The sequence below is a fragment of the Nuphar pumila genome, chromosome 2, assembly GCF_984573655.1.
Source record: "Nuphar pumila chromosome 2, dmNupPumi1.hap1.1, whole genome shotgun sequence".
In the NCBI taxonomy this organism is placed as follows: Eukaryota; Viridiplantae; Streptophyta; class Magnoliopsida; order Nymphaeales; family Nymphaeaceae; genus Nuphar; species Nuphar pumila.
This window is the reverse complement of record NC_143250.1, coordinates 114,108,470-114,135,079: the sequence shown is the minus strand read 5'-3', so window position 1 is coordinate 114,135,079 and position 26,610 is coordinate 114,108,470. Positions and strand designations below refer to the sequence as shown.

Genomic DNA, 26,610 nt, shown 5'->3' with positions numbered 1-26,610 from the left:
TGCAAAAAACATATGAGTGAGGATAAGTAAACAATGACATGTATATATTTGATTTTCTAAGAATAAAGCATAAATAATTATGATATTTAGAAAAGTAAAAGAAAAGGTTTTACTCTATGGTGGTATGTAATACACTCTAATTATCTTTTGAAAGTATAATGACATGAAATATTTGTGAAAATAAACTCTTCAATTGCCTAATGCTTTTTGAATTTGATTTTTTATGTATACATGACAGGGATGTTTGTGAGTAACATTACTGCAAACCCTCACAAGACCTTACTCGTCCACTGAGGTAACTCAGTGGTTTACAGGGCTTGTTGCATACGCTAAATGCAACCGTGATTCCTACGAAAGTGAGTTAGGTTTTTGCTTTGTTTAGTTTGTCTTTTGCTTTTTATTCGAGGTCAGTGTGCTCGAAGACTAGCAAACGATAAAAACAAGGGAATTTGATCATGCATATATTTTTCACTCTATTCATACTATTTTATGCATGCTCCAGTGAAAAATTGCATTCAAAACTCATTTTTATCAGTATTTTTAATAAACTCCATTGAAATTGAAAATATTGGAAAATCGTATATTTCAGAACTTGCCCTGCATTTTTCAATGTTTTTGTTTAGTTTAGAAGTTTCTAATTTGTAGTTTAATTAGATTAGGAGTTAATGTACTAATTGTAATTAATTTAGAAGAGTCTCTTTTGAAAAATACATTTTTAAGGAAGATCTTTTTTGGAATTTGTGAAATTTGTTTTGACTTTCATAGAAAAAATGTATTTTGACCTAATGCTTAGTATAAATAATATTTTTCCAGCAAGAACCCACGTCTTCTCTTTTGGAAAACATGTCCTCTACCTCCCTCTCTTCTATTCCTCCCCTGTTTCACTCATGGTCGGTTCCTCCCCCGTTTCCTCCTTCCCTCTTGTTTTGTCTTGCTTCTAATTACTCCTATCGTCGGCTTCTCCTTATCCCCATCGTCAGAGGTACGTGCAACTTGGAGGAAAGATCATCTTCTTTTTCTCAACCCTTTCATCAGAGGTAAATCACATAGTTTGCTTCTTCTCCCCTATCTCCGTACATAGTTTTTATAATCATTGCATGCATTATGTTTGATTTTTTGCATATTCATTGCATACAACATGATCTGATTTTTATGTGTTTTGTCTCCACATCGTAGAAGTTAGCTTTGCGATGTTATTCTGGCCTGATGTTCTAGATAGTGTTAATTAATTAAATAAATAAATAAAGTTAGAGTGCATGTGTTTAATTTTGGTCTGGTGTTAGTTTTCTTCAAAACACATCATTGCGTGTATTGCTAGCCTATGAACGATCTTGTGTGATTGTCAATAGAAACGCTGGATTCTTTGGATTTGTGTGCACTAATGAACCCATATTGAATATTCCAGAAGAATGACCCGAACAAATTGATGCTGGGTTACAGATCTGTGCAATAGTTGATATTGTTACGCAGATCGGTATATTCAGCCAAGATTCGTTGATTTAATCAATCCATTCGCTGGGTGTAGTCATTTTGTGTTATGTTTTTGTGTTGCTGACTTTTAATAGATCGTTGACCTACAGGGTTGCTATATCACAATTAGCGTGATCTTGACTGCAATGTGATCCATCAGGTTGCACCTCTGCAGAATACGCTGGTCTGCTGCGTCATGGTGTGTGTGCCATAAAACTCATATTTAGCATGCTTCTCGCAGTGCATACACACAAACTAAAGTCCGCTCACGAGTGATTCAATCATTCACACAACTCAAGGTGACTCATAGTTTCAGCGCTATTGACGATAGCTTTCTCACAAGCCTGTAGAATTTCTTGTTAGTTACATTAGCTTATCCATTTATGTTAATTCTTGCTACGTTTCTAGATGTAGTTAAGACGTCTTATTTCAGTAATTAGTGCTTAGTTAAGTTCATGATTTTCTCCCTTTGACGTGTTCTTGAATTTGTCTAAGTTAATCTCTTGCAAGAATTTTATTTAGTTTAGATCAGAATTGTCGTATGATATTAAATAGTTTTGGATACCACATTTTCATTGTTTAAAAATACATTAGTTTGTTAATTAGCTGGTTATATGCTATTTTTCTTTAAGTTGTTTCATGTGTGAGTCAGTGATTCATAGGTTCACATAATTCCGTTTTTGCTTCAGCCATAGTAAGTGTTTCACAATATTAACTCTAGCTAATTAGATTAATATATTTTGTTTTTAGTTAGTTTGGCATCTATGTGTTTTAAAATTTTAGTCATTTAGGACTTTATTTAGCTTCAACCATGTTTAGTTAAATTAGTATTGTTCACGTTGTTTTTAGTTCATAATTAGGCCAATCAGTTGTTATTTGAATTCTTCTTTAGATAGTTAGTTTGTCAAGAGTAATTAAATTTTAGATTTACGGTTTTTGTTGATTAAGTAGTTTGTTTTTCCTGTTCAAGTGATTAGTTTGTTACATCGGTTAGATTCTTACTGTTATTTAGTTACTTTTGTTGTTTTGTCATTTAGTGAATTAGTTTTTTACATGTTAGTTCATTGTTGTTACATGTAGTTAGTTTGTTATTAGCAGTTAGATTCTTGTTTTTGTGATTTTTCTTTGAATTAACATTAAATTTTTGTCTAGTTCTTCTGTGTTTTGTTAGTGTTTTATGTTTTTGTTTTGCAAAAAAATGGTTGATAGCTCTCAAACAAGCCCCTAAAAAACCCTATGAAGTCCCCAAAAGGTCCCCTCAAAAGTCTATTTTGAGCCTCTCAGGGAGCCCTCAACAATAAGTAAAGGAATATCAAATAAAGCATAGGCATCAAAAGGAACTAGAAGCCCAAGCATTGAACACCCTTTTTTTTTTCTTTTTAGCTTAGGATTTATTCATTTTGGGTTTGTATTATGGCCACTTAATTATTTGTATTTGTTTAAGCCCTCCACAAAAGGCTACACTCTTAGTTAATTAATTCTTTTATTTTTCAAGGCAATAAAGAGTAGATTAGTTTTCTGTGGAATACAAAGTGTTTCTCCCGTTCCCTGAGATCGACCCAAACTCCACCACTCATGCGAGCCAGTTTTTATTATTTGGTATCTAGCTTGCATAAATTATTTTATTCAAAAATATTATTTTAAAAATCTATTTCATAAAAACTTACACCACTTGTCTCAGAAAAGATAAATAATAAAGGGTCGAGTTTACTGCCATCCCTAATTTAAGCCAACTAGAAGGAGCCAAGTAGTAGCTGCCACCGATAAAAAGAGCGTGGTCCGTTGTTTAAGAATGGGTCCCAGTGTACTATTCTTATTAGAAGTGCCGAACGCTTATAGAGTGATCGGTCCCGAACACAGAACCACGCCTCAGTGATCGGACCTAAGTTCATACGTAGCAAAGTAAATTTATCGTGCTGCCCAACTTCTCATGCACCAGAACGCGTCACCAATGTATTTTTACAAATTACTGAACATACCAATGACTTTCAAAATCGATAATACTTTTAAAAAATTTCAATTGAAATTGTTATGTTTAGTGATACCAGCGATATTTGAAAATTGTTTTTGTGATTAATGTTTTTTAAGAGAAAATCATTGTCATGTTTAGCAATTTTCAAAATTGCCGGTATGTTTAGCTGCTGCAAAATATAGGGAAAATACTGGTTTGTATAATATTAAAAAAATATTATCTCAAAAAAAGTTTAATATTAAAAAAATATAAAAATATAAAGATCTTGATCAAATTAAATTTTTTTAAATTGTGGCATGTAGAATATAAAAACATTAAAAATTATATAAAATAGAAAGCTTTTTTTTTTTTTGCCATCTCCACTCCCATCTCTGACTGGCAAGCAGAGCATAATAGGATCTGATAATACCTGCATCAGAACCGAATCCGAGCAGTTTACATCTCCATAAACACCACTCACTTTTCGAGATAAACGGGACAAGGTGGCCCGTATGCTCTGTTGTGCAGCTTGATGCAATTTCCCATCTTGTCCCATTATAAGAGAAAATGCAATTTTTTGCAAAAATACAATTTTTGGCAAAAATACTAATTTTCAGCTTATCACGCTTTATTGGATAAGTGGATGCACTTAAACAAGTTTTCGGACTTTTAGTGACATACAGACATAAAACGGTAAGTAATACTAGCAATGTCAATCATCAACCATAAACACTACAAAAGCTGCAGTTGGGGATCAAAGGAGTGGCTAAGTGCTATAGCCAATAGCATGACAGCATCGTATTGGGCCCACAGCTACAAAGTGCAGGCCCCACGTGAAATGGTGTCATGTGATTGGTCTCTCTAGATCCCTGCTTCGCTCCTGTTTTATACGATCTGCTCTCGCCTATAACGGGGATAACTATAAACACCAAATGTTTTATTTTATTTTTTATCTTGCAGTAGCAAAACAATATTGCATTATTTTCCACAACGTCAACTGAAGCAACCAAGCTACTTTATTGTAGGAAAGTAATTTTTTGGCAGGAAGAGCGTCATATCAACCCCCTCCGGCACAGAATGGACGGCCCAGATGACGTCAGTCACCGTTGATGAAGGAAGCAAATCGCTTGAGCAGCAGCTTGGCCTTCTCCGACCCCGGGTTGAAGAGATGGAAGACGTGGTTCTCCCCCTCCGCCTCCTCCACTTCCACCACCCCGTCCCAACCGCTAGCTGTCAAGGCCTCGGAGTACCACCAGCCGCGATCCCGCAAGAGATCCTTCCCGGCGACGGCGACCAGCACGCGCCGGCACTCCAAGCCGGAGAGCGGCGGCGAGCCGACCGCCAGCAGGTTGATGAGGGGGTCATCGACGCCGGAGCTCGCGGGGCTCGACACCGCCCAGAACACTCTCATGGTCGCGTTTGCCTTCGGTGTCTCGCGGCCGATCCGGACGGACGACCAGAAGAAAGGGTGAACCAGAATGGCCCCCTTCACCTCGACCTTCACCGGCTCGTTGGTGACTGAAGCTGAGCCGAAAACTTCGGACTTCCCGCTGGCGAGCATGGCGACATGGTGGACGAGATTGCCGCCAGCGCTGTCGCCGGCGAGGAAGAGGCGGCCGAGGTCGGCGTGTTCAGCGAGCCACGGCTCGGCTCCGGGACCTGTCTGTCGCGCCACCCACTGGAGGGCGGCCCAGCAGTCGAGGTGGGGGGTCGGGACGGGGTGCTCCGGTGCGAGGCGGTACTCGACGGAGACGGCGACGGCGCCGGATTCGGCCACGAGGGAGTTGAGGTAATTGTGGTATAATGGTGATTTCGAGGACTGGATGATGAACCCGCCGCCGTGGAAGTAGACGAGGAGGGGCCGCCGCTTCGGAGGGGCGAGAGGGGGGAGGTAGAGGCGGACGCAGAGGCCCGTCTCGGGGTCTATGGTGACGTCCTTGGAGGACACCCCTGTTTGGTGGTCGAGGGAAGGTGAGATCCTCTCCGTCCCGCTAAGCCTCTCCACACGTCCATCTCTGTAGATGCTAAGGAATTCGGGGATCTCCAAGACGATCTCTTGGAAGGGCATCAGCGCCTCCATCGTTATTGAACTTATGATGTGTGTGTGTGTGTGCTGTTGTGATTCGATTATATAAAACTGTATGTAGGTTTTATAGTCAGAGATGGCGAACTTCGTCGATTCATGGACGTAACCCAGATATGCTAAGGTGGTCGAATTGAGAGATGCTGAGTTGGGTTGAACAGGAACCCGGATGAGGTCATGTCTTATGTAACTGATTATCGGCTGCGTTGAATCACCAACACAATTCTCAACACAATTCTCACCCTGATGGAGATGCGTAGATCCACTCTCACTTGGTTTATATATATATATATATATATATATATATATATATATATATATATATATATAGAGAGAGAGAGAGAGAGAGAGAGAGAGAGAGAGAGAGAGAGAGAAATGCGTTGGTTTGGCCACCTGTTTTGGATCGGCGCAACCACTAACCGTTGATCTCCTTCATTGGACGGTCCTTTTTTTAAACACCCCCTCACTCAAAGACTTTCTTAAAACACCTCTTTACACGCGTACGCTCTCTCTCTCTCTGTCCGCCCTTTCTTTTTTCCTTCCCTGTACTTCTGTCAGTGTACGAGTATGCTTTCTCAACCTCTCTTTCCTCTCTCCCCCCCCCCCCCTTCTTCTCTCTCTTCTCTCTTTCATCACACTGAAACCATAGTATCCTTTAACCACTCTAACAAAACCGCTTCTATTCTTTTTTGAACGAAAAGAATAATAATATAAGCACTTTCACATGCCGTTCTACATTATACACTTTAAAACATCATGTCTCAACATCAAATTACATATTCACAGCTATATGATAAACTTTGAGAGTTCAAACATCCTTAACAAATATTCAGGCCAACCCCGCTATATTAAAATTGGTTGCATTTTGATATTACACTAGTCGGAGCCAAGTGAATTTGAACCTGTCATTCCATAATCAATTAAAACAAAAGATAGAGCTGGCTCAAAGGCACTGTTTGGGATTGTCTTATGCCCCAATATCCGTTACATGTAATGTACATCCATTTTATGAACTTCTAATCCAACCAGCATCCTCTTAACCTACATATATCCAGCGTCTGATACAAAATCCATTAGCTTCAACCAGCAATTGAATACAAGCCCAGCCACAACCTGCAGAAGCTTTTAGTTGCTAATTTCAGAATCTTTTTTTAACACAATAAATATTATGCGAAAGCATTGCAAAACAGAAACAAGAGCACTTGGTAATTTCTTCCATTAATATCAACGGGAGCAACAACAAAATGTGATTGCTCTAAAATAAGATTTGTGTCATAATGTGTAGTTTTTTTGGTCAAATACAGATCATGCTACAAAACAAAAATCAATTGAACAGTGGTTGAAATACTACAAAGTTACTGTTGGATTCATTTCTTATAACTTATACGTTAGATATTTCATGTGAGCCTACATGTATATAATTAATCACTCATTATAAACTATCTAAAGTAAAAGCACATTTAAAGTGATCATGACATCTTATAAAGTAACCTTATGTGCCCCCAATATGTCAATTATTTTATTTTATAATTGGTTAAATTGAAAAGAAGATTATAGGGTGGTTACAGTTATGCTCCTCAAAACCATATACAGTGGTTGTTCTTTTTTTCTTCCTCATCAAGAAAAAAAGTGTCCTTCTCTCGTTAGGTTTAAAGAAAAAGGAAATGTCATCAATACAGGTTTTGGAAGATCAAACCCCATCAAGATCTATCGATGCAACGATGAATTTGAGTACGCTTCTGCATTATACTTTATTTATTTTTTATTTTTTCAATGATTTAGCATGAACATATCTACAGGTAAAGATAGATGATTTTCCTAAATCAATCAAACAATTAAAATTAGAGCCTCTTGTTCTTTTTGAATCATTGAAATATTTAATTTTGCCTTGATATTTTCTTTTGGGTCATCAAAATCCCATCGAATTCAATTTTCCCTCTTTGACCGTCAGCATTAGGGATTGTTAATAAAAAAAAATTTATTGTTGCAGCCGACAACGTCTTTGGAGAGTTGATGAGACCGGTGACCAACAGAAAAGGGTGGCACACCGCTTCGGTGGCGCAAGCGAACGAACGACGTCAGGCAGACTGTCGAACGTCGTTCGGCTATGTGCAGGCATCGTCGGGTGCTTGCACAGGGTAAGAGGAGAGAGAGGGAGGATCAGATGGTCCTCCCCGATCTCTCACAGAATTAAGAAAGGGGGAGGGTCGAACGACTCTTCCCAAGTCGTCGCTTGTTTGTCCCTTTTTTTTTTCTTTCCTTCTTTCTTTCTTTTTTCCTGTGTGTTTCTATTTCTTTCTTTTGGTCCAACCAACCCCCTCTAAAGAAAGCCTCTATGCTTTGAAAAAAGGAAAGTCTTGACTTTAAGACTTTTAGAAACTTTCAATTTAACTTTTTTTTTTAAACTAAGATTTATTTTACCTTATTTTAAAAGTTAAAATGGAGAGCCACATAGGATGGGATGGCCCACCTATAGACTCCTACGCTCTCATTAAATTCAATTAAATTACAAGTTCTATTCTACTAAATAAATTCCTAATTAATTCACTTGAAATTAAAATTCATTTCTTTATAAAAACTAAATGTAAAATTAAGTGAAATGATACTAAATGAAATTAAGTTAGGTTCAAATGTAATTGCATGTCATTTATTAAAATTTTGAATATACATTAATTATACATATATATATATATATATATATATATATATATATATATATATATATATATATATTATTTTCTAAGGATTTTTCTATTGATTTTTTCCGAAATGATTTCTTAAATAAAAACAATCACTAGGGTCAATGAGACCCTAGGGGTGTGTGGGTGCATCTTATACACTTATGATTTTTTTCTAAGTCCTACATACCTATAGCATAATGCTTAACTCGAATCGTCATTTTTTGTTTATTACTCAAACCGAGAATTGCAAAAATTCTTGAAAATTCCTCAAAAAATCATGGGTATTACATAAACAATGGTTGGTCATAAAATTTCAACATGAAAATGATAGATCATGTCCTAAATAGATATACTAACATCCATAAGATATAAAAATCAGATTCAAATTAAAAAAAATCAGTTTCAGTTTTCATAATGCATAACAGTCAAACACGAATCAAAATCACCAAAAATCATGAAACTGAAATAACCTGTCGTAAACATATATTTTTAAGAAATTAAAATCCACACGCAACAATGATAATGAATTAAATATCAGTCCCTTAAATTAATCCATTGTCATAATAAGAACACCAAAATAAGGACAAAAATTACAGCCAATGTAACAGAAAAGCATCCAAGAGACAAGTTTGAATCAACCTTAAATCTGGTGAGATCATCGTTGGCCAAGATGGTTCTCACGTCCTCAATCCCAACAACACGCGGATAAACCAGTTTGGTTATTGACATCCAATCATTCTTCCCACGAACAACCTTCGCACAATTGAAGAGCTCTAATAAGGTGAATCCGAAGGAGCAATGCACCACAGCATGTTCGAGTTCTCAAAGGGGGGTTTAGAAATAGCCAAAAATGTTGAAGGAAAGCGGACCCCTTCTCCTTCATGTTTCTTCATTTTTATCAGAAAGGGAAGGAGGAGAGTCTCGCTCTGAGTTTTCAATCACCACCCAAAGACCCACCCCTCAATGGGTGGGTCTTTGGTTTCAATTGGATCCAAACCCGTTTAAGAAAGATTCAACTTTTGATCGCTTACAAGTTTAAAATAAAAATAAAGAAAAACTACTCAAAAATCTTGTATGCACTCGACAATAGCCCAAACAAATATTAATCAGGCTATTAGATCTAGATTTTGGATCTAATTATTTAATCAGATTAAAAAATTTATAAAAATCAAAAATTAAAAAATTTTATAAATGCTAATACATTGCATTTTTGAATCAAAATTAATTTTAATTTTTTTTGAAAGATCACAAAAAATATCAAAATTGCCCATCTGAAGTCTAAAATGGAGGGAGATTGCATGTTCAGATCTGATGACATTTTCCCCGAATGTGAAAAATGTGTTCTAAATTCACAGAAGGTTTAATAGTAGACGTGTATACCATCCCAGGAAGCATGTTCATACCCAAAAGTACATTGGTAAATTACCTCTGATAGTTTCACAAATTAAAGTCAATTCCTTGTGAATTTGAAGGAGCACCACACCACTTTTGAGTTCTCAAAGGGATAGAAATAGCAAAGAATGTTGAAGGAGAGAAGACCCCTTCTCCTTCATGTTTTAATGTTTTTATAGGGAGGGAGGAGAGACTCTCCCCCAATGGGCAGGTCTTCGGTCTCAGTTGGATCCAAACTTGTTTAAGAAAGATTTAACTCGAACGATTACAAGTTCAAAATAAAAATAAAAAAACCTACTCTAAAATCTCACATACACCCACCAATAGCCCAAACAAACACTTTCAGGCTATTAGATCTAGATTATGGATCTAATTATTTAATTTCAAATCAAAATTAATTTCAATTTTTTTTGAAAGATCACAAAAAAATCAAATTTTTCATCTGGAGTTTGAAATGGAGCCAGATCGCATGTTCAGATCTGATGACATATTTTCCCCGAATATGGATCCAAATGTGTTGCATCAATGTTAAAGCATCACTCAAAGGCAAGAAGTTATAATTAAATATTTTAGTTTTGAGAGGAGGTTAAAATTGGATTGACATGAAGTGGATGAAAAGACGTGTTTATGTAGATTGGATCAGATCCAATGGATCTGATCCGATCCATCCATTCTATATGTCGTGCCACTTATTAATGGCACTATTGTATTAAACTGTAATTTAAAAAGGGCATTTTTGTACCCTAATTTTAAAGTATATATTATGAATAAAAGTCTCACACGACCCACTTTTGGGCATCATGTTTTTTCATCTGTCGTGGCTCCTCCCTCTCTCTCTATCTCTTTCTTCTTGACGCAGGTGATGCTGGGTGATTTTCTAACATGGTATCAGAGCGGATTTTAGTTCCAAAAGGCATGCTCAAAGAGATCCAGATCGTCTCCTCTTCCTAAATCAGTATTTCTTCCCTGGTACTCTCTGATTCTTCCTTTCTTTTTCAATATTCCTTTTTCTGGCTTGTTTGTTCCTCTTTTCTACCTATCAACTTGCTTTTCCCTGAGTTTCTCTCTCTAACAAACCCAGTGCATATGTGTATGAGTCATGATCAGATCTGATCACGTGTTTCTCATATCTGATCAAGTCTCGGTTCAGATTAGATCAGACCATTTTCTTCTCTCAGATCTGATCAAGTTTCAAGTCAAAAACATCCTCAGCATTTTCTTCTTATGATCAGACGTGAAGTTCTTCTCTTTGAAATCAGATTCTATCCTTCTCCATTTTTTGTCTTGCTCCTCAAATTTTAAGTTACCAAGTTTTTTAAAGGATTCCAGTTTAGTCCACATTCATCCAAGTTCCTGGCCAGAATTGTTTAACGTATGGAACAACACATTCTAGCCCCAAAACAGTTTCAAAGGTGTGTATTGGATTATATTAAAAAAAAACACGTACGTACATGGAGTCCTCCTTTTTTCACTTGGCTTTCCATCCAACTTTCTCAGTCAACTTGTCTCCAAAAAACTAGCCAACTCTAATTTCCTAACCTAGAAGAGACAGATAGTTTCTTTTATTAGGAGTCAAGATCTTTCTGGGCATCTAGATGGATCAGATCCTGCTCCCCCAGAATTCATCGTGCAAGAGAAAAAGGACGATAAAGGGGCCATCACTACCACTTTTGTGCACAATTCTGAATATGTAGCCTGGATGAAAAGATATCAAGTGCTCATGGCCTACATCACATCTACATTATCACAAGAAGTACTCATATCAATTCCAGATGACTGCACAACAATGAAGTTGTGGAACAAGTTGGTGCAGACATACTCACAAATATCAGAAGCTCGTGTTATGTACCTCAAACGTGAGTTCCAGCTGTTGAGGAATGATACAATGAGAATTATGGAGTATCTGAATAAAGTTAAGAGCATTACAGATCAACTAGCTGTTGTTGGGTATGAGGTAAGTGATAAAGACAAAGTGTAGCAGACTTTGAATGGGCTTGGGCAGGAATATCATATTCTGGTAACATCTCTATTGTGTTTGTCTGAGCTTTTTAAGTTTACAGAATTACGTGCTAAATTTCTGGGTGAAGAAACAACCATGAAAACAGGTGCACCAGATGTCTTGGTAACGAGAATGGATTATGGGCGTGGACGAGGAAATGAAAATGTTTTTTGAGGAGGAAAGAATGGGCAAGGAGGTCGTGGAATACTCCCCACTCCCAGTATTTCACCATATCCTAATGTTGGAGGACAAGGGTCAAGAAACATTCCTACTTGCTTTCTGTGCAATAAGAAGGGTCACATCAAAGCAAATTGTTGGTTCGATCCAAAAAATAAAGGCAAAGGTATGAGCAGTGAAACTAAGAAGGTAGCAGATGCCACAAGGCTCGGAGGAGAGGTAAAAGAGTTTTTAATGTCAGCCTTGGCGAGAATGAATTTGAAGCAGAATGAACAAGGAACTTGGTACGTAGACTCTGTGGCAGTGACTCACGTGACAGATGATGGGGGTAAGCTCTCGAATCCTATTTCTTACTCTGGTAAAAATAGTAGTCACTGGGGATGAATCTCATCACCTTATTTCTCATTTTGGAAATTCTTTTATTCTCTTGTCAAAATCCTCCATTGAGCTTTCCAATATTGTTTTTGCTTCCAACATAAAAAAGAATAATATATATGTTTCTAAACTTGTTGATGATGAAAATGCCTCTGTTGAATTCACTCCTTCTTTTGTCTATGTCAAGGATCTTGGCATGAGGGAAACGTTTGCTGAAGAAAAAAGAGAGGGAAACATGTATGTCATTCGAGAAGAGCCTTCTACTTGTGCTGATTTTAATAGTTATTCCACTTTGAAGCTCTCATCCAAATTTGTCCTTAGTCTGCCCTTAGTGTATCTGAATAATATAATAAGCCAAATTTTTGGCATGAGCGTCTTGGGCATTGTAGTCATCATTTTATTAAAAGACTTGTAATCGATGATCTAATTCCCCAGTCTAGTCTCATTTTAGGAGGGAATGATGTTAAGTGTTCTAGTTGTTGTCTATGTAAGAGTCATGTCTTACCTTTTCATCAAATCAATAAAAGAGCTTCAAAACCTTTTGAAATCATATGTTCAGATGTTTGGGGACCAGCTCCCATTGCTTATTGTTCTGGAAGTAGATATTATCTCATATTTGTTGATAGTTATTCTTGTTTTACCTGAATATTCTTTATGAAGTGCAAATCTGAGGTCTTTAAATTGTTCTATAATTTTCATGCCTATGTCAAAAATCATTTCTCTGAGAACATCATGTATTTCCAATGTGATGGAGGTGGAGAATTCTTCTCAAATGACTTCATTAATTTTTTCTAAAGTAATGGAATAAAGAGCAGAGTGTCTTGTTCTCATATACCTCAGCAAAATGGGATCGCTGAAAGGAAGCATTGTCATATTGTTGAAAGTGGGATGAGTATGTTGCATGACAACAATCTTTTCATGGATTTATGGACAAAAGCATTTCACTCCGCAGTCTATGTTATAAATCGACTGCCCATGACTGTAATAGAAAATAAATCCCCCCATTTTACACTGTTTGGTGAACATCCAGATTATACTAATCTGCGGATTTTTTGTTGTGTTTGTTATGTGCATAATGATAGTTCTTTGAGAAATAATTTTCAGGAAAAGGCTTTAAAATGCAAATTCGTTGGCTATGCAGATGATCATAAGGGGTACAGATGTTATGATTCCATAACCAAGCGAATTAAAATTTTCAGAAATATCGTGTCCGATGAGTTAAATTTTGATTGCAGGTCTGAGATGACTCCTAGATTGGACAAGAATATTGAGATATATCATTTAAAGATGAGTGTAGATCTCTTTGTGAGTTGTAATGGAACTTGCTCTCCTAGTTGTCATCAATGGGGGATGAACAATGGATAGGAATAAGCACAATAAAGTCAGATTTGTGTACCTTCTGTTTCAGAGATTGGGGCAGATAGATACAAGGGTGTTGTTTACACCAGACGAGGACAAGACCCTAAATCTGACACTTGTCATGAAATTGATGAAGCTGCAAAATCTCATGATAGTATATGTCAAGAGTCAACTGGTCCCACAGAGCAGGTTGTTCTCAAAAGATCAAACAAAATTCGACATCCTATTAAAAAATAGGTTAGTTATGAAATTTTTTCTTTGGATTTTCAACTATTTTTATCGTCTCTGGAAAAGGAAAATACTCTTGTCAGTTTTTACCAGGCGGTAAATTCAAGAAAATGGATTGAGGCAATGGACGAAGAAATAGAAGCACTACATGAGTGCAACACTTGAGAGATTGTTCCTAGGCCAATTGATAAAAATGTGGTGGGCTCGAAATGGGTTTATAAAATAAAATATAAACCTGATGAAAGTGTAGAAAGATATAAAGCAAGACTTGTGGCTAAGGGATTCACACAAGAGTATGGGCAAGACTATGATGGAACCTTCAGTCCGGTTGTGAAAATGGGAACCATTCGAATAATGTTATCCTTGATTGTAGAGCAGGAATGGTTAGTAAATCAGTTGGATGTTAAAAATGCATTTTCGCATAGGACTTTAAAGGAAGAAGTTTACATGGAGCAACCCACTGGGTATACAGAAGGGGACCCGAAGGAGTATGTTTGTAAGTTACAGAGAGCAATTTACGGGTTGAAACAAGCATCTCGATCATGGTTCAAGAGTTTCTCGCTTCAGATTCAGAAGAATGGTTTCCAGCGATCGTTATTGCATCACTCCCTATTTATTTACATTGATGATACGACGATCACCTTACTATTTATATATGTGGATGATATCATTGCCACATGGAATTCCAAGTTACATATAGATGTCACCAAGAAGTTTCTGCATCAAAAGTTTAAAATGAAGGATCTTGGAGAACTATGATATTTTCTTGGAGTGGAAGTTGACAGAAAAGAAGATACATTGACTCTTATTCAACATAAGTACACGTTGGATGTTCTTGCTAAAGCGGGAATGCAGGATTGTCATCCCCTAGCCACTCCAAGTATACTCCATCAGAAGCTGAGCACTCAAGACGGAGATATATATGAGGACTCAACTAAGTATCACAGTATAGTTGGGATGTTGCAGTACCTTACTTTTACTCGACCTGATATAGTCTGTTCTGTCAACCAGGTTTCCCAATTCATGCATGAACTACGCGCATAAATAGAAGACCTAAGGAAAAAAAAATCTATGCTTTAATTATTTTATTATGATTTTCTATGTTAAACTCTCTTTTTTAAAAGAAAATAAAAGCTTTATTAAAAAGAAGGATGCAGAAATGACGATGAGGACGGAACACAACTACAAAGAGAGGGAGGTACAGTTACTGAAAGATATCCAAGAATAATCAGAATCTGGCCAACACACCTTTGCAGCAAGGATGATGTCGTTTGGATGACTATTATCAAGGAATGAATCGTTACAAGGTTGGAGATTTAACTTATATATAGGCCTCCATACAAAGATTAGGATTAACTCCACCCTAAACATGCAGATAATGATCTTTTAATTCTGTAACCCCATTTATAATTCATGCAAAGTGGGTTATATGCATCTATTAAATAACATAAATTATCTTAATGACCCCACCATCCTTGTAGCTTTTGGGGTTCAATTTGTGAGACCCTATGATCATACTAGATCCGGTAACACGATTCATCTCACTTAGCCATACGAGACAAACAATCATGTTATATGGTATAGATCATAATGTATCGCATATAGCACTTTAAGACAAAACATGCATCAAATTAACATGCACAATTTCATAGTTTCTTTGGTACGCCGAGCCATACAACCGTATCCGAACAGTACAGCTAATCGGATTTGGTGGGGATTCAGGTTTTATGTTCGCAGTCGGACTTCGATTAGGTCTTTGTCTGAGTTGGAACCCGACTCAGACTAAAGTATATCTTATTAATTGAATCTCACAATGTCTGAATCCAAACCAAATCCAATCCAATCCAATCCAATCCATTTACATCCCTACAAAACTTTTTCAGGGAGCCGGCATGACCTATTGATGAGCCCAATGCAATTTCCCCATCTTATCTTCTCCCCTTCAGTGAGCATAAAATTTTCAAAATAAGTCGACTTTTGGTGGTATCCAAACAAAAAACAACAATCAACACCAAATATTTTGTCTCTATCAAAATAATGATCAATCGTCTTCCAGAACGTGGACGAAAGAAACCAAACCACTTAGAAAAGTATAATTTTTGGCAAGAAATGCGTCATTATCACTCCGGCCTTTAACGGACGGCTAGTATGGCGTCAATCACGGTTGATGAAGGAAGCAAATCGCTTCAGCAGCAGCTTGGCCTTCTCCGACTCAGGGTTGAAGAGATGGAACACGTGGTTCTCCGCCTCCGTCTCCTCGATCTCCGCCACCCCGTCCCAACCGCTAGAGGTCAAGGCCTCGTAGTACCAGCAACCGCGATCCCGCAGGATGTCCTCCCCGGCGACGGCGACCAGCACCCGTCGGCAGCCCAAGCGGGAGAGCGACGGCGAGCCGACCACCAGCGGGTTCAAGATGGGGTCGTCGACGACGGGGCTTGCTGGGCACGACACCGCCCAGAGCAACTCCACGATCGCGGACATCTCCGGCGTCTCGCGGCCGATCCGGATCGTCGACCAGAAATACGGGTGAACCAGAATGGCCCCCTTCACCTCTACCTCGACCGACTCGTTGGCGACCGAAGCCGACCCGAAAACTTCGGAAACCCCTCCGGCGAGCATGGCGACGTGGTGGGTAAGGTTGCCGCCGGCGCTGTCACCTGCAAGGAAGATCTGGCTGAGGTCAGCGTGCTCTGCGAGCCACCGCTCTGCGCCGGGACCAGTCTGGCGCGCCATCCACTGGAGGGCAACCCAGCAGTCGAGGTGGCAAGTCGGGACGGGGTGCTCCTGGGCGAGGCGGTAGTCGGCGGAGACTTGAACAATATAGAATTTTTTTATACGGCCCAGTCTAGGTGAGTACCCATCTTACCGCTTGCACCCAATTAAGTTAACGCTTTATTTGGGAACCAGTGTTGGAGGTTTCAAAGAAGTTGTATTAATGTTTGAAAGCATAAGTAACATTTTCAAGAATTCATTTTTTTTTTATTCCTCACCATGTATGTTTGGCTGTAAGTGAATATAGTTGTAAGTAGAGGTTGCCAATGAGTTGGGCAAAGCCCAGTCCTGTCACGGGCCAAGCTTAGGCTTATAAATTAAGTCTAAGTTTGATCCAAACCCAGCCAAAATAGACGGGGCTGCAGCTCGGCTTGATCCATATATATATATATGTTAGTTTATTTCAGTACTTAGAATTGTAAAACCACGTGCTTATGAGCCCTAGAGACCAGTTTATTATTTCTGCACGGCCCATCTATTAGGCTACCCCTAAGAGGGGACTTTACATGATTGGTACCGTGCTCATAGTTTGCTTTTCGCAAAATATATGTTTGGGTGCAAGTGTGTGGTGTGTGTTTACTGTTTTTCTTCCTTATTTTATTTTACCCACGTCATGGTTTATTGTGCTTTGATCACATTGCGTGTTAGGTAGATAGAAAGACCCTCCTTTAGGATGGTTGCAACACCGGTCTACCTTGATGTGTATGCAAGTGCGACGCTCGCTTGACCCCGAGCTTGTTGAGACTGTTGAGGACCTCGAGTCTATTATTAGGAGAGCCCATTGATCCGGCCCCATGGCTGAGGATCAGCAGTGGACCCATTTTCTGAGGGAGTATTTCATTCCCAATGAATATACTCATGTGTCCTGCATCCCTAGACCCATTGTAAGAGCAACATAGTTCAAGATCAAGGTCAGTATAATTCAAATATTGCCATCTTTTTATGGCCTTAGCAATGAATACCCCTACTGTCATCTCAATGAGTTCTTCGAGATCTATTCTATTGAGCATGACTTCACGCCCATTAATCTCATGGACGATAAAGGGTCACCAAAGATCCGTCTGACTAAGAACGTAAAACTTAACGCTCTATGGGAGGTAACCCATATTTGTGTTGTGATATTAGTAGTTTTGTTATTTTTCTGTCATTTTCTTTGTTCATGAGCATGAATGTTAGATCATATATGCATTGCATTTTGTGCATTTTTTTATGAGTTCTAAATATTGAGACAGGTGGAATCTCTGCAGAGCCAGTACAAGGCAACATCAAGTAAGATTCCACAGTGCGGATCAGGTGACTTCTACTACTTTCCTCCTATTTTTTCAGTCTCTCATGTGCATTCATATAGTTTCATGCAAACATGAGGAAGTGCTACTAAGGATAGTGTCATTCAAGCATGGGGGAGGGTGTAGTTTGCACACTCAAATCTTTTTATGTCTACGTATCTACACATTGATGAAAACTCAAACAAATTAGGCTTTTAAGGAATGAATTTGACCTTATATAAATGTTTTACATAATCTAATATTTTAGAAAAATTTTAAGCCCCACAAAAAATTTTTATGACACTAGTCTAGAAAAATATGATTATTTATGTGGATTTCAAAGAAATGGCAATAGATGCATGTAAGAATTTATTTTGAACCACAAGTATTAATATGCACGGTTTATTTATGAAAACTAAGCAAATGAACAAAAATTGAAAAGAAGAGCTCAAAAAGTGAAAAAGAGCATATATTTAGTTATTTGATCTTTTTGTATTTTCCAGTAGCTGGGCTCAGACACAAGTTGAAGCGTTTGAGTTCCATGTTGAAAAGGATAATAAAGAAAGTTACTTCTTTGTCTAAGTTAATATATGTGGCCTATTTTGTTCGAGCAAGTAGAGCCTCAGGGGTGTTTACACCTAGTGCCCTAAAGATATCTGATTTAGGAGCCATCGGCCTGAAAGCCCATTACATGGACTTTAAAGAGAGCCTAATAGATGTTGACATTGCACATGAGAAGAAGCAAGCTATACGTAAAACTATTAAAATGGAAGGTCTAGTGATTCGAGCAATTAAGTTTGAGGAATACTTTGTATCTAGTGCCCTAAGGTCGTCTGGCATGGGAGTCACTGACCCAAAGCTCGTTACATGAGTTTCGAAAACTGTAAATTTGATATAGTGCTCAACAAAAAGAAAGAAAAAATGTAGAAAAATTGAAAATCTGGAGGAAAAAAGAAAGAAAAAGTTCACTGCTTAGGAATAAATATTGAGAAAACCTATGCAAAAAACATATGAGTGAGGATAAGTAAACAATGACATGTATATATTTGATTTTGTAAGAATAAAGCATAAATAATTATGATATTTAGAAAAGTAAAAGAAAAGGTTTTACTCTATGGTGGTATGTAATACACTCTAATTATCTTTTGAAAGTATAATGACATGAAATATTTGTGAAAATAAACTCTTCAATTGCCTAATGCTTTTTGAATTTGAATTTTTATGGATACATGATAGGGATGTTTGTGAGTAACATTACTGCAAACCCTCACAAGACCTTATTCGTCCACTGAGGTAACTCAGTGGTTTACAGGGCTTGTTGCATACGCTAAATGCAACCGTGATTCCTACGAAAGTGAGTTAGGTTTTTGCTTTGTTTAGTTTGTCTTTTGCTTTTTATTCGAGGTCAGTGTGCTCGAAGACTAGCAAATGATAAGAACAAGGAAATTTGATCATGCATATATTTTTCACTCTATTCATACTATTTTATGCATGCTCCAGTGAAAAATTGCATTCAAAACTCATTTTTATCAGTATTTTTGATAAACTCCATTGAAATTGAAAATATTGGAAAATCGTATATTTCAAAACTTTCCCTGCATTTTTCAATGTTTTTGTTTAGTTTAGAAGTTTCTAATTTGTAGTTTAATTAGATTAGTAGTTAATATACTAACTGTAATTAATTTAGAGGAGTTAAGTTTCTAATCCAGTTGTCATAACTGGTCAGGATTTGAAATCCAGTTTTCATAACTGGTCGGGATTTGAAATTCATTTTTCATAACTGGCCGGGATTTGAAATCCATTATTTTTCACTGGTCGGGATTTGAAATCCAGTTTTCATAACTGGTCGGGATTTGAAATCAAGTTGTCATAACTGGTTAGGATTTGAAATCCAATTTTCATAACTGGTCGGGATTTGAAATCCTGTATTTTTCACTGGTCAGAATTTGAAATCCAGTATTTTTCACTGGTCGGGATTTGAAATCCAGTTTTCGTAACTGGTCAGGATTCGAAATCCAGTATTTTTCACTGGTCGGGATTTGAAATCCAATTTTCATAACTGGTCGGCATTTGAAATCCAGTGTTTTCACTGGTCGGGATTATCAAAATCCAGATTCTCATAACTGGTCGGGATTTCCAAAACCTAATGTATTTCATTAGTCAAGTTTTCTAAAGTCTGATTCTTACACCATTTCTTTTTACAGCTAAAAGACTCATCAAAATCTATATTGAGTGATTATTTCACAAAAAAAATCTGGAACATTATGCCAATTTGCTAAAAACACTTGTTGATTCTAAAAATCTGATTACACAAAAGAATTTCCTCAAATTACCTCTAGTATTCTTTCCAAAAAGGTGAAACCTTTTGCGAAAAAGAGATAAAATTCAAATCTTTTCCTGTTGATCAACCAAAAGGATGTAAGAAATATCCTCGATATGATCAGTAAAAGAAATCTTCAATGATGTTGAAAAGCCAGAAGCAAATTGATATTGATCTTGGCTATGACGCATGTTTAAAAATGACTTTCTGGCAATCAGGCAGTGGAAATATCTTGAGCTATAAAAAGAATTCACTCAATCCATGTCTTCACATTCATTTAAAGTTGTGATCAAATATCTGCAAAAGGGATCTCTCAATTGTTGTCAAGATGAAGACGAATAGGCGAGCTAGACCCCCGGGGCCAAAGAAGATTTGGATCATCTTTGAGATGGAGTTTGTGAAGGATCCTTGCAGGAAAAGTACAGATCACCGTCGAGATGAAGGCGAGTGCGAGGAACCTACTGACAAGCCCTAAAAAATATTTGATTCCAGCTATCATCTAAAGACCTTTTGAGTCAATGTCATCAATAGAATCCCTGAGATAAAAGAAGGATCAGAACATCTCCAAGATGAAGGAGTTTGTGACGTACCCTGCCTCAAAAAAAAAAAGAGAAAAGTCAGGACACATCCAAATGAAGGATGATGTAAAAACCTGAAAAAGTGCAGTGACTCAAAAAGAGGGCAAAAGGATCATCATGGGAAAACACCCAGATATCAAACTGTCGAAATTGCCAGAAGCCATCTTTTCTCACGCAAAATTCTTTTATCAGTATCTTTTCGCTACTTATTTTTATGAAATTAAGAATATTTCTTCTCTTCTCATATCAAGGAAATGGATAGCTTCCTTGAAGAAAATCATCAGCGCTAAAATTTTGAATTTGACTCTTAAAACCAAGGAGTTAACCTTGATGGAGGAAATACTCTAGGTAAGAGAGGGAATATCTTTTCGCACACACGTGCACATTTTCAAGCGTTTGAATCAACTACGATTTTATCTTATTGACAAAATTTTCTAGCTATTCCAAGAATGAAATAAATATTTAATATTCATTTTGACGCAGCCTAGCGTTGTTTATATTTTCTAGAAGAGTTGCCTCCTTCAGAAGAAGTATTTTTTTCTGTCCCATTACGGTTTCTTCCTCCTAAGATTCCGCGTGGTCGTCCCCACTCAGGTTAAGGGTCAAACTTGAACCTTCTGCGAGAGGTCATTCATTTCAAAAGCTATTTCAGTCTCAGCAATGAGACGTCCCATTTCGTCCCCTTTTTAAAGCTTTAGGGAACCCCATTTTCCTCCTTTCGCAAAACCCCTTTCGGATTTGTTCATCCAAACTCCGAAGGCCCCATTATGGCATCTCCATTTAAGAAATCCATATGGTAGATTTCCCCTTTCAGGTTAAGGGTTAAGCCTGAACCTCGCTTCGTGAGGTATCTTCCTTTCAGGTTTGGGTTAAACCTGAGTCTCGTTCCAACAAGATCACTTGTCGTGACGAGGTGTTTTTCTTTTAGTCCCATCATGGCTCTTCCCATCAAGAAATTCATGCTTCACATATCCATCCAAGAAAGGATTTTACTTGAGCTTCGTTTCACGAGGCATTTTTCAAAAATGTCCCATCAAGGTTCTCATGTATTCCTTCCTCCTTCAATTCGTTTTGATATATCTTCGTTCCATCCAGGTTAAGGGCTAAACCTGAATCATTCCAAAAAGCATATCTTGTCTCACCCATGAGACTTGATCAAAATTCTCATTCCACCATTTCGGGATGTTCACACAAAATCTCATCACGATTTCCTCATTTATATTATTCGATCACATCATCTTCAAGGATTTTGTCCCCCTAAAAACCATTCAGGATAAGGTTTTAAGCCTGAAGAGCCATATTTTTCAAAATAATTCTTCCACACCCAGTTCAGATCTGCTGACTGGGGCATTTTCAAAATTTGGAGTGTTATCTTTGCCACTAAACTCGGCTCTCAACCGGCTTAGTAGCAAAAAGGGGCATCTGTGAACACCCCAAATTTTTTAAAGGTTTGTAAAAAGACTTTTTTGCCTCTGGTTCCATTTTCTAAGAAGACCAAAGCTAAATTTCAATCGTTCTTCAGATTTTATGGATTGAATTCCATATTGATATACTCAAAATTCAATTTCGGATCCAAACCCAATGTTTTAAATCCAAATCTGAGCCTCGTTGTCCAAATTCCAAATTAAAATTACAAAAATACCAAAAAAATGGTTTTGAAGGCTCGGGCAGTTCATCCGGCATCCTCTTGGATCCCCAACTCTATATTTCTCAGTGTGAGGTTGTAAACCTCGAGTATTTCCTAAAAATCCGGATATAAACCCATTTTCTGAAGAAATTTTCTCAAAAATCGCCTTGAGTTCTCAGAAAAACTCCCTTTATGTAAATATTTGGCAAAAATACCAAAAAATATTTTTAATCTTTGTCTTCTCGTGAAACTTTAGGATTTTATCCTAAAAATACAAAAAATGAAAAAATAACACAAAAACAAAAAATTGGAAAAATTATGAAGAAAACAAATAGGTTTTGAAACTTTTTAATTTGATTTTTCTAAAAACCTCACTTTTTAACCATTTGCCAAAAATTTTCTTAAAAGGGGAATCCTCTTTTTGGAAAAGAGAAAAAATTCCAACGGACTCCTCCTGTGCGTTTCCTTCTCCTCTCTCCATCGTTAATCTCAAACAAACCCATCTTCTTCACACCATCCATCTTCAACGAACGAATTCCTGAAGCTTCCTCCCTTTCCTTAAAAAGGGCGTGAAGGAGAAAGGTTGGGCATCCATGAAATCCATCATCATCGCGCTCTCTGCCAACAGAGCTTCTCTGCAAACCCTTGGCTGACATCCATCTCTTTAACAAATCATCCATTTCTTTTCCTTCACGAAGCAATTCTCCCCTCCCTCGTTTCCTGGTTCCCGTCTGCCTCAACTGAAGGAGCTCAGCCGATTCCAGCTCTCCTGAGTTAAAAATCCAGTAGCAAAGGATATAATCCACTCCTTTGCAAATAAGACACTGAAGAACAACCTCTCCTTTGCAAGAAACCACATCACCAACTCTCACACAATGATCCCCCTTTAAGCAACTAATAAATTGAAACCCACTACAGGTAAGAAATCACATTCCTCCTTTTTTTCTTTCTTTTTTTCTTTTAGCTAAAACATCGTTTTCCCCTTTATCTTCAGTACCACTTTGTTTTAACTCTCTTTTCTTTTCTTTTTTTCTGCTTCATTTTCTTTCATTTAAGAACATTAAAGAGGGGATCATCCTGCATATAGCAGGAGCGGACCCTCTGCTTGCTACAACCAAGGGAATGCCTCCTCATTCCTACATTTTTTTTATGATGAATGATTGTCTCCTAACATTTGATTTCTTTTTCTTACCTTGCTTGTTATTTTTTTTCTTTTCGTGTTTAATTGGATAGTTCTGTCATCCCCTTGTTAAATTTTTTTTTAAGCTATGTCTTTGTTTTCTTTATGTGTAGAATATTCAAGGTTTATACTTCGTCATTTTCTGCATCTCCATCTGCGTGGTCCAATTGGATTTCATTCAGCATTTTATCTTCATTTTATTGCATTTATAATCCCTTCAGTTCTAGCCTCGTCTATTTCATCGCATTGCTATCCTGATTCACTGCAACCATGCGTGACTGGATCAATGACACATCCCTTCCCCATTGCGTCTCATTTGACATTGAGTCTGCAAGTCCTGTGGCTTCAGATTCATATCAGAACCTTGTTCCACCACCTACGCCCGTGCCCCTGGCTGATGCATGAGCCGCACCCTTTGTGGCATCTGGCGCTATGTTGAAGTCGCACCCTTATTTTCCCATTCTGTATCTCAATTTGGACCACTCTTGCCTCCTGGTCGACCTACAGAAAGCAATTTAGCAGCACAGCAATAAGGACGAGATCCATCTAGTCCTTCGTTTCTACCTCAAAACCTTCCACCCACCCGTAAGCCACCACCATCATCTTGTGTGTTCATATCACTATACTATAGCTTAGCTTAGGTTTTGGGGTGTTCATCGGTTATTCCTTTGTTGAATATACATGCGAATAGATGGGAATGGCTTTTAAAGCTTTGATGAAGCAAGTGTAATAATTTAGACTGCTTCAAGGACAGAAAAGGTGATACTTCACCACGTTTGAGAAAATGGTGATGGAGAAATTGTTGCCTGATAAATTGGTTCTAAGCAACTCTGTCAGAAGTATCAATTCTTGGGTCGTTGATGGGTTCTGCTGCCCAGAAGTTTCCCTGTTTTCTGTTGCCTTATAGAGCCATTAATACCACTGCTTCAGTTGATCGATAAAGAGAGTTCATCGCCCATTGAGATATACATTATTGCTTTCAACAAGCTCTGCTCCGAGCGTGCGCAGGAAACAACATTTGCAGATGGGAATATGTCTAAAAAAAAAACTCAATAGACACTTCCTTTTTCTTCTCTCTTACTTTTCTGTTTTGTTTAGTGTGCTGCTGAAAAAGTTCTAGATAGAATAAATTGCAAAAATGTCATCTCACTGACCTCAGATATCCCATAAAATCTTATTAATGAAATGTTGATTTCGTTTCACAAGAGACGATATGACCATTGCCTCTGCCAGTCTAAATTGACTGCCCCAACAGTTTTTTAATATCTTTTGATAAGAGCTGGCACTATGGCCACAGTTTCTCTCATACAGATATCTGCTAGAAGTGGACCAATGGTTGTTATATATCAAGTTCTGATGGATGGTGGCTGGAATATCTTTATTTTTTTCTCTTTCAATTCCATTATTACTGCAATCAGTCTGGTCAATGACTAAACATTTACCAATAACAAAGGTGATTGGTTCTACAACGAATGGGAACACACATCATTACAGGTTCTTCTTTTAATTGGTTTCACATCATTTCATGAGCTTGAGGATTGAGTCTGGATATGCCTGGTTTTACTCTTCTTCTTTTTTTTTGATCTAATATATGTATATAATTTTTTGGGGAATTATCTGTTGCTTCATCAGTATTTTATGGTTCAACATATCTTCACTAAAGACATGCCTCTGTATATTTATCTAAAGAGTGACATTCTATCCACCATTCATCCCTTTCACATAGTCTTACATGTCCATCACACACCCATCTTTTCTATGTCTTGGCAATGGTTATGGTCCCTCTGCATCTGGTACACTTCTTTCAGTAATAACTCCCACTCAGCACCAAGATTCGACCAAAGTTTCCGCTGACATTCGCAGTACCTCTGCTGCCATTTGTAGCACATCAGCCCTATTATGCTGCTCACACAGCATCCTGCTGCACTTGTGCTTAGCACTTGTAGCACACTCAATGTTCACATCAGCACAAACCCTACCCATTACACCTATCATTAGCCGGCTCATCTAGTGACACCCATTTCAACCTTTGCTTTTATTATTGCAGCACTCAGCCGCGACCTGGGTGTCACTTGTTGTGCACAACATAATGTCCATAGTCACCTGTATTTCCCACCGCACCTGTGTGTGTCCACTATACCATAGACACCCCACAACACTATTACCCTCATTAGTCACCCACTGTTAGCCATGTTAACTTCATTGTGTCTATTCCATACCTACATTATTTGAAGTATTCACTATCGTTGCAGCCACTGGCAGCACCTCACCTTTACCCATCACAAACCATCTTTGCTTCTAAAGGGTTGCTTGCAGTGACCCGAGCATGATATGTCCTTTCATTGCACTCCTGTAGCATTAATCCTCCACACCTTATACACAACCACTCACTTGTCACAGCTTCATTTGCAGTAATGTACATGTACTCTGTTACTACAAAGTTGCGCCCATTAGTTTGTGGTCATATACCATGTTGCACCAGCAAGTTCTCACCTGCCAGTTTCATTAGTCATCACTGCTCCAGCTCCATACCCCTTTCACCTAGGCTATACCATGCATCCACTATCTTACAAGCACCCATCTCCCAGTCTTATCTCTGCAAAAACCTGCATATCCAGCATCCATCACAGCCGTATGTTCATTTACATGCTCATCCTCATCCACCATCAATGCACTGGTCTCTTCTCCAATATTTACACACTTGTTATTTTACATATTTGCTGAATCTCTATGAAAATTGTGTAAATGCACATTTTTTTATTTCACTCAAAAGCAAAATTCTGAATGTCTTTTCTCATGGATTTTAGATGTTCTGTACATATATACAGATACATATACATATATATATGTTTATATACATATATATATATATATGCATATACATAGATATCTATATATATCATTCCATCATATATATCTTGGCATATGAACATTTTACCATTGACTTCCATGTGATATGTACAATTTTTCCTCTATTTTCATATTAACCCAGTTGTTTTGCAGGAAACATTATTTGGAGTTGTAAATTTGATTTCATGTATTGTAATAGCTAGATCTTAATGAGAATTTATATTTCCTGTATTAAATAGAATGAATGAGCATGGTGAACATCATAAATTGTTTATTTTCATGCTTTTGCCTTTATTTTTCAAA

The 26,610-nt window shown here is 37.7% G+C and overlaps 2 protein-coding genes across 2 annotated transcripts; both read right to left on the bottom strand.

Moving 5' to 3' along the window:
- Positions 1-4,343: 4,343 nt before the first annotated feature.
- On the bottom strand, positions 4,344-5,529 carry LOC149846808 (putative carboxylesterase 7). The gene has a single exon (XM_089998157.1). The coding sequence runs from the start codon at positions 5,499-5,501 to the stop codon at positions 4,518-4,520; it is 984 nt and encodes a 327-aa protein (XP_089854283.1). The 5' UTR covers positions 5,502-5,529; the 3' UTR covers positions 4,344-4,517.
- Positions 5,530-15,855: 10,326 nt separating this feature from the next.
- LOC149846807 (putative carboxylesterase 13) lies at positions 15,856-26,124 on the bottom strand. The gene is made up of 5 exons (XM_089992517.1): positions 26,029-26,124; positions 25,745-25,807; positions 25,205-25,328; positions 22,777-23,046; positions 15,856-16,576 (listed from the first exon to the last, which is right to left on the bottom strand). Exons 1-5 carry the CDS (start codon positions 26,122-26,124, stop codon positions 15,870-15,872), a joined length of 1,260 nt encoding a protein of 419 aa, XP_089848643.1. The 3' UTR covers positions 15,856-15,869.
- Positions 26,125-26,610: the final 486 nt, after the last annotated feature.

Bases quoted from the DNA above. Each gene is read 5' to 3' on its own strand.
- LOC149846807 (XM_089992517.1), bottom strand. From the start codon at position 26,124: ATGGTGGATGAGGATGAGCATGTAAATGAACATACGGCTGTGATGGAT. The intron at 25,808-26,028 runs GTAAGATAGTGG...TTAATGCTACAG, and splicing joins AGACTGGGAGATGGGTGCTT to GAGTGCAATGAAAGGACATA. The intron at 23,047-25,204 runs GTGTGTGATGGA...TTTTTAACTCAG, and splicing joins CCAAGACATAGAAAAGATGG to GAGAGCTGGAATCGGCTGAG.
- LOC149846808 (XM_089998157.1), bottom strand. From the start codon at position 5,501: ATGGAGGCGCTGATGCCCTTCCAAGAGATCGTCTTGGAGATCCCCGAA.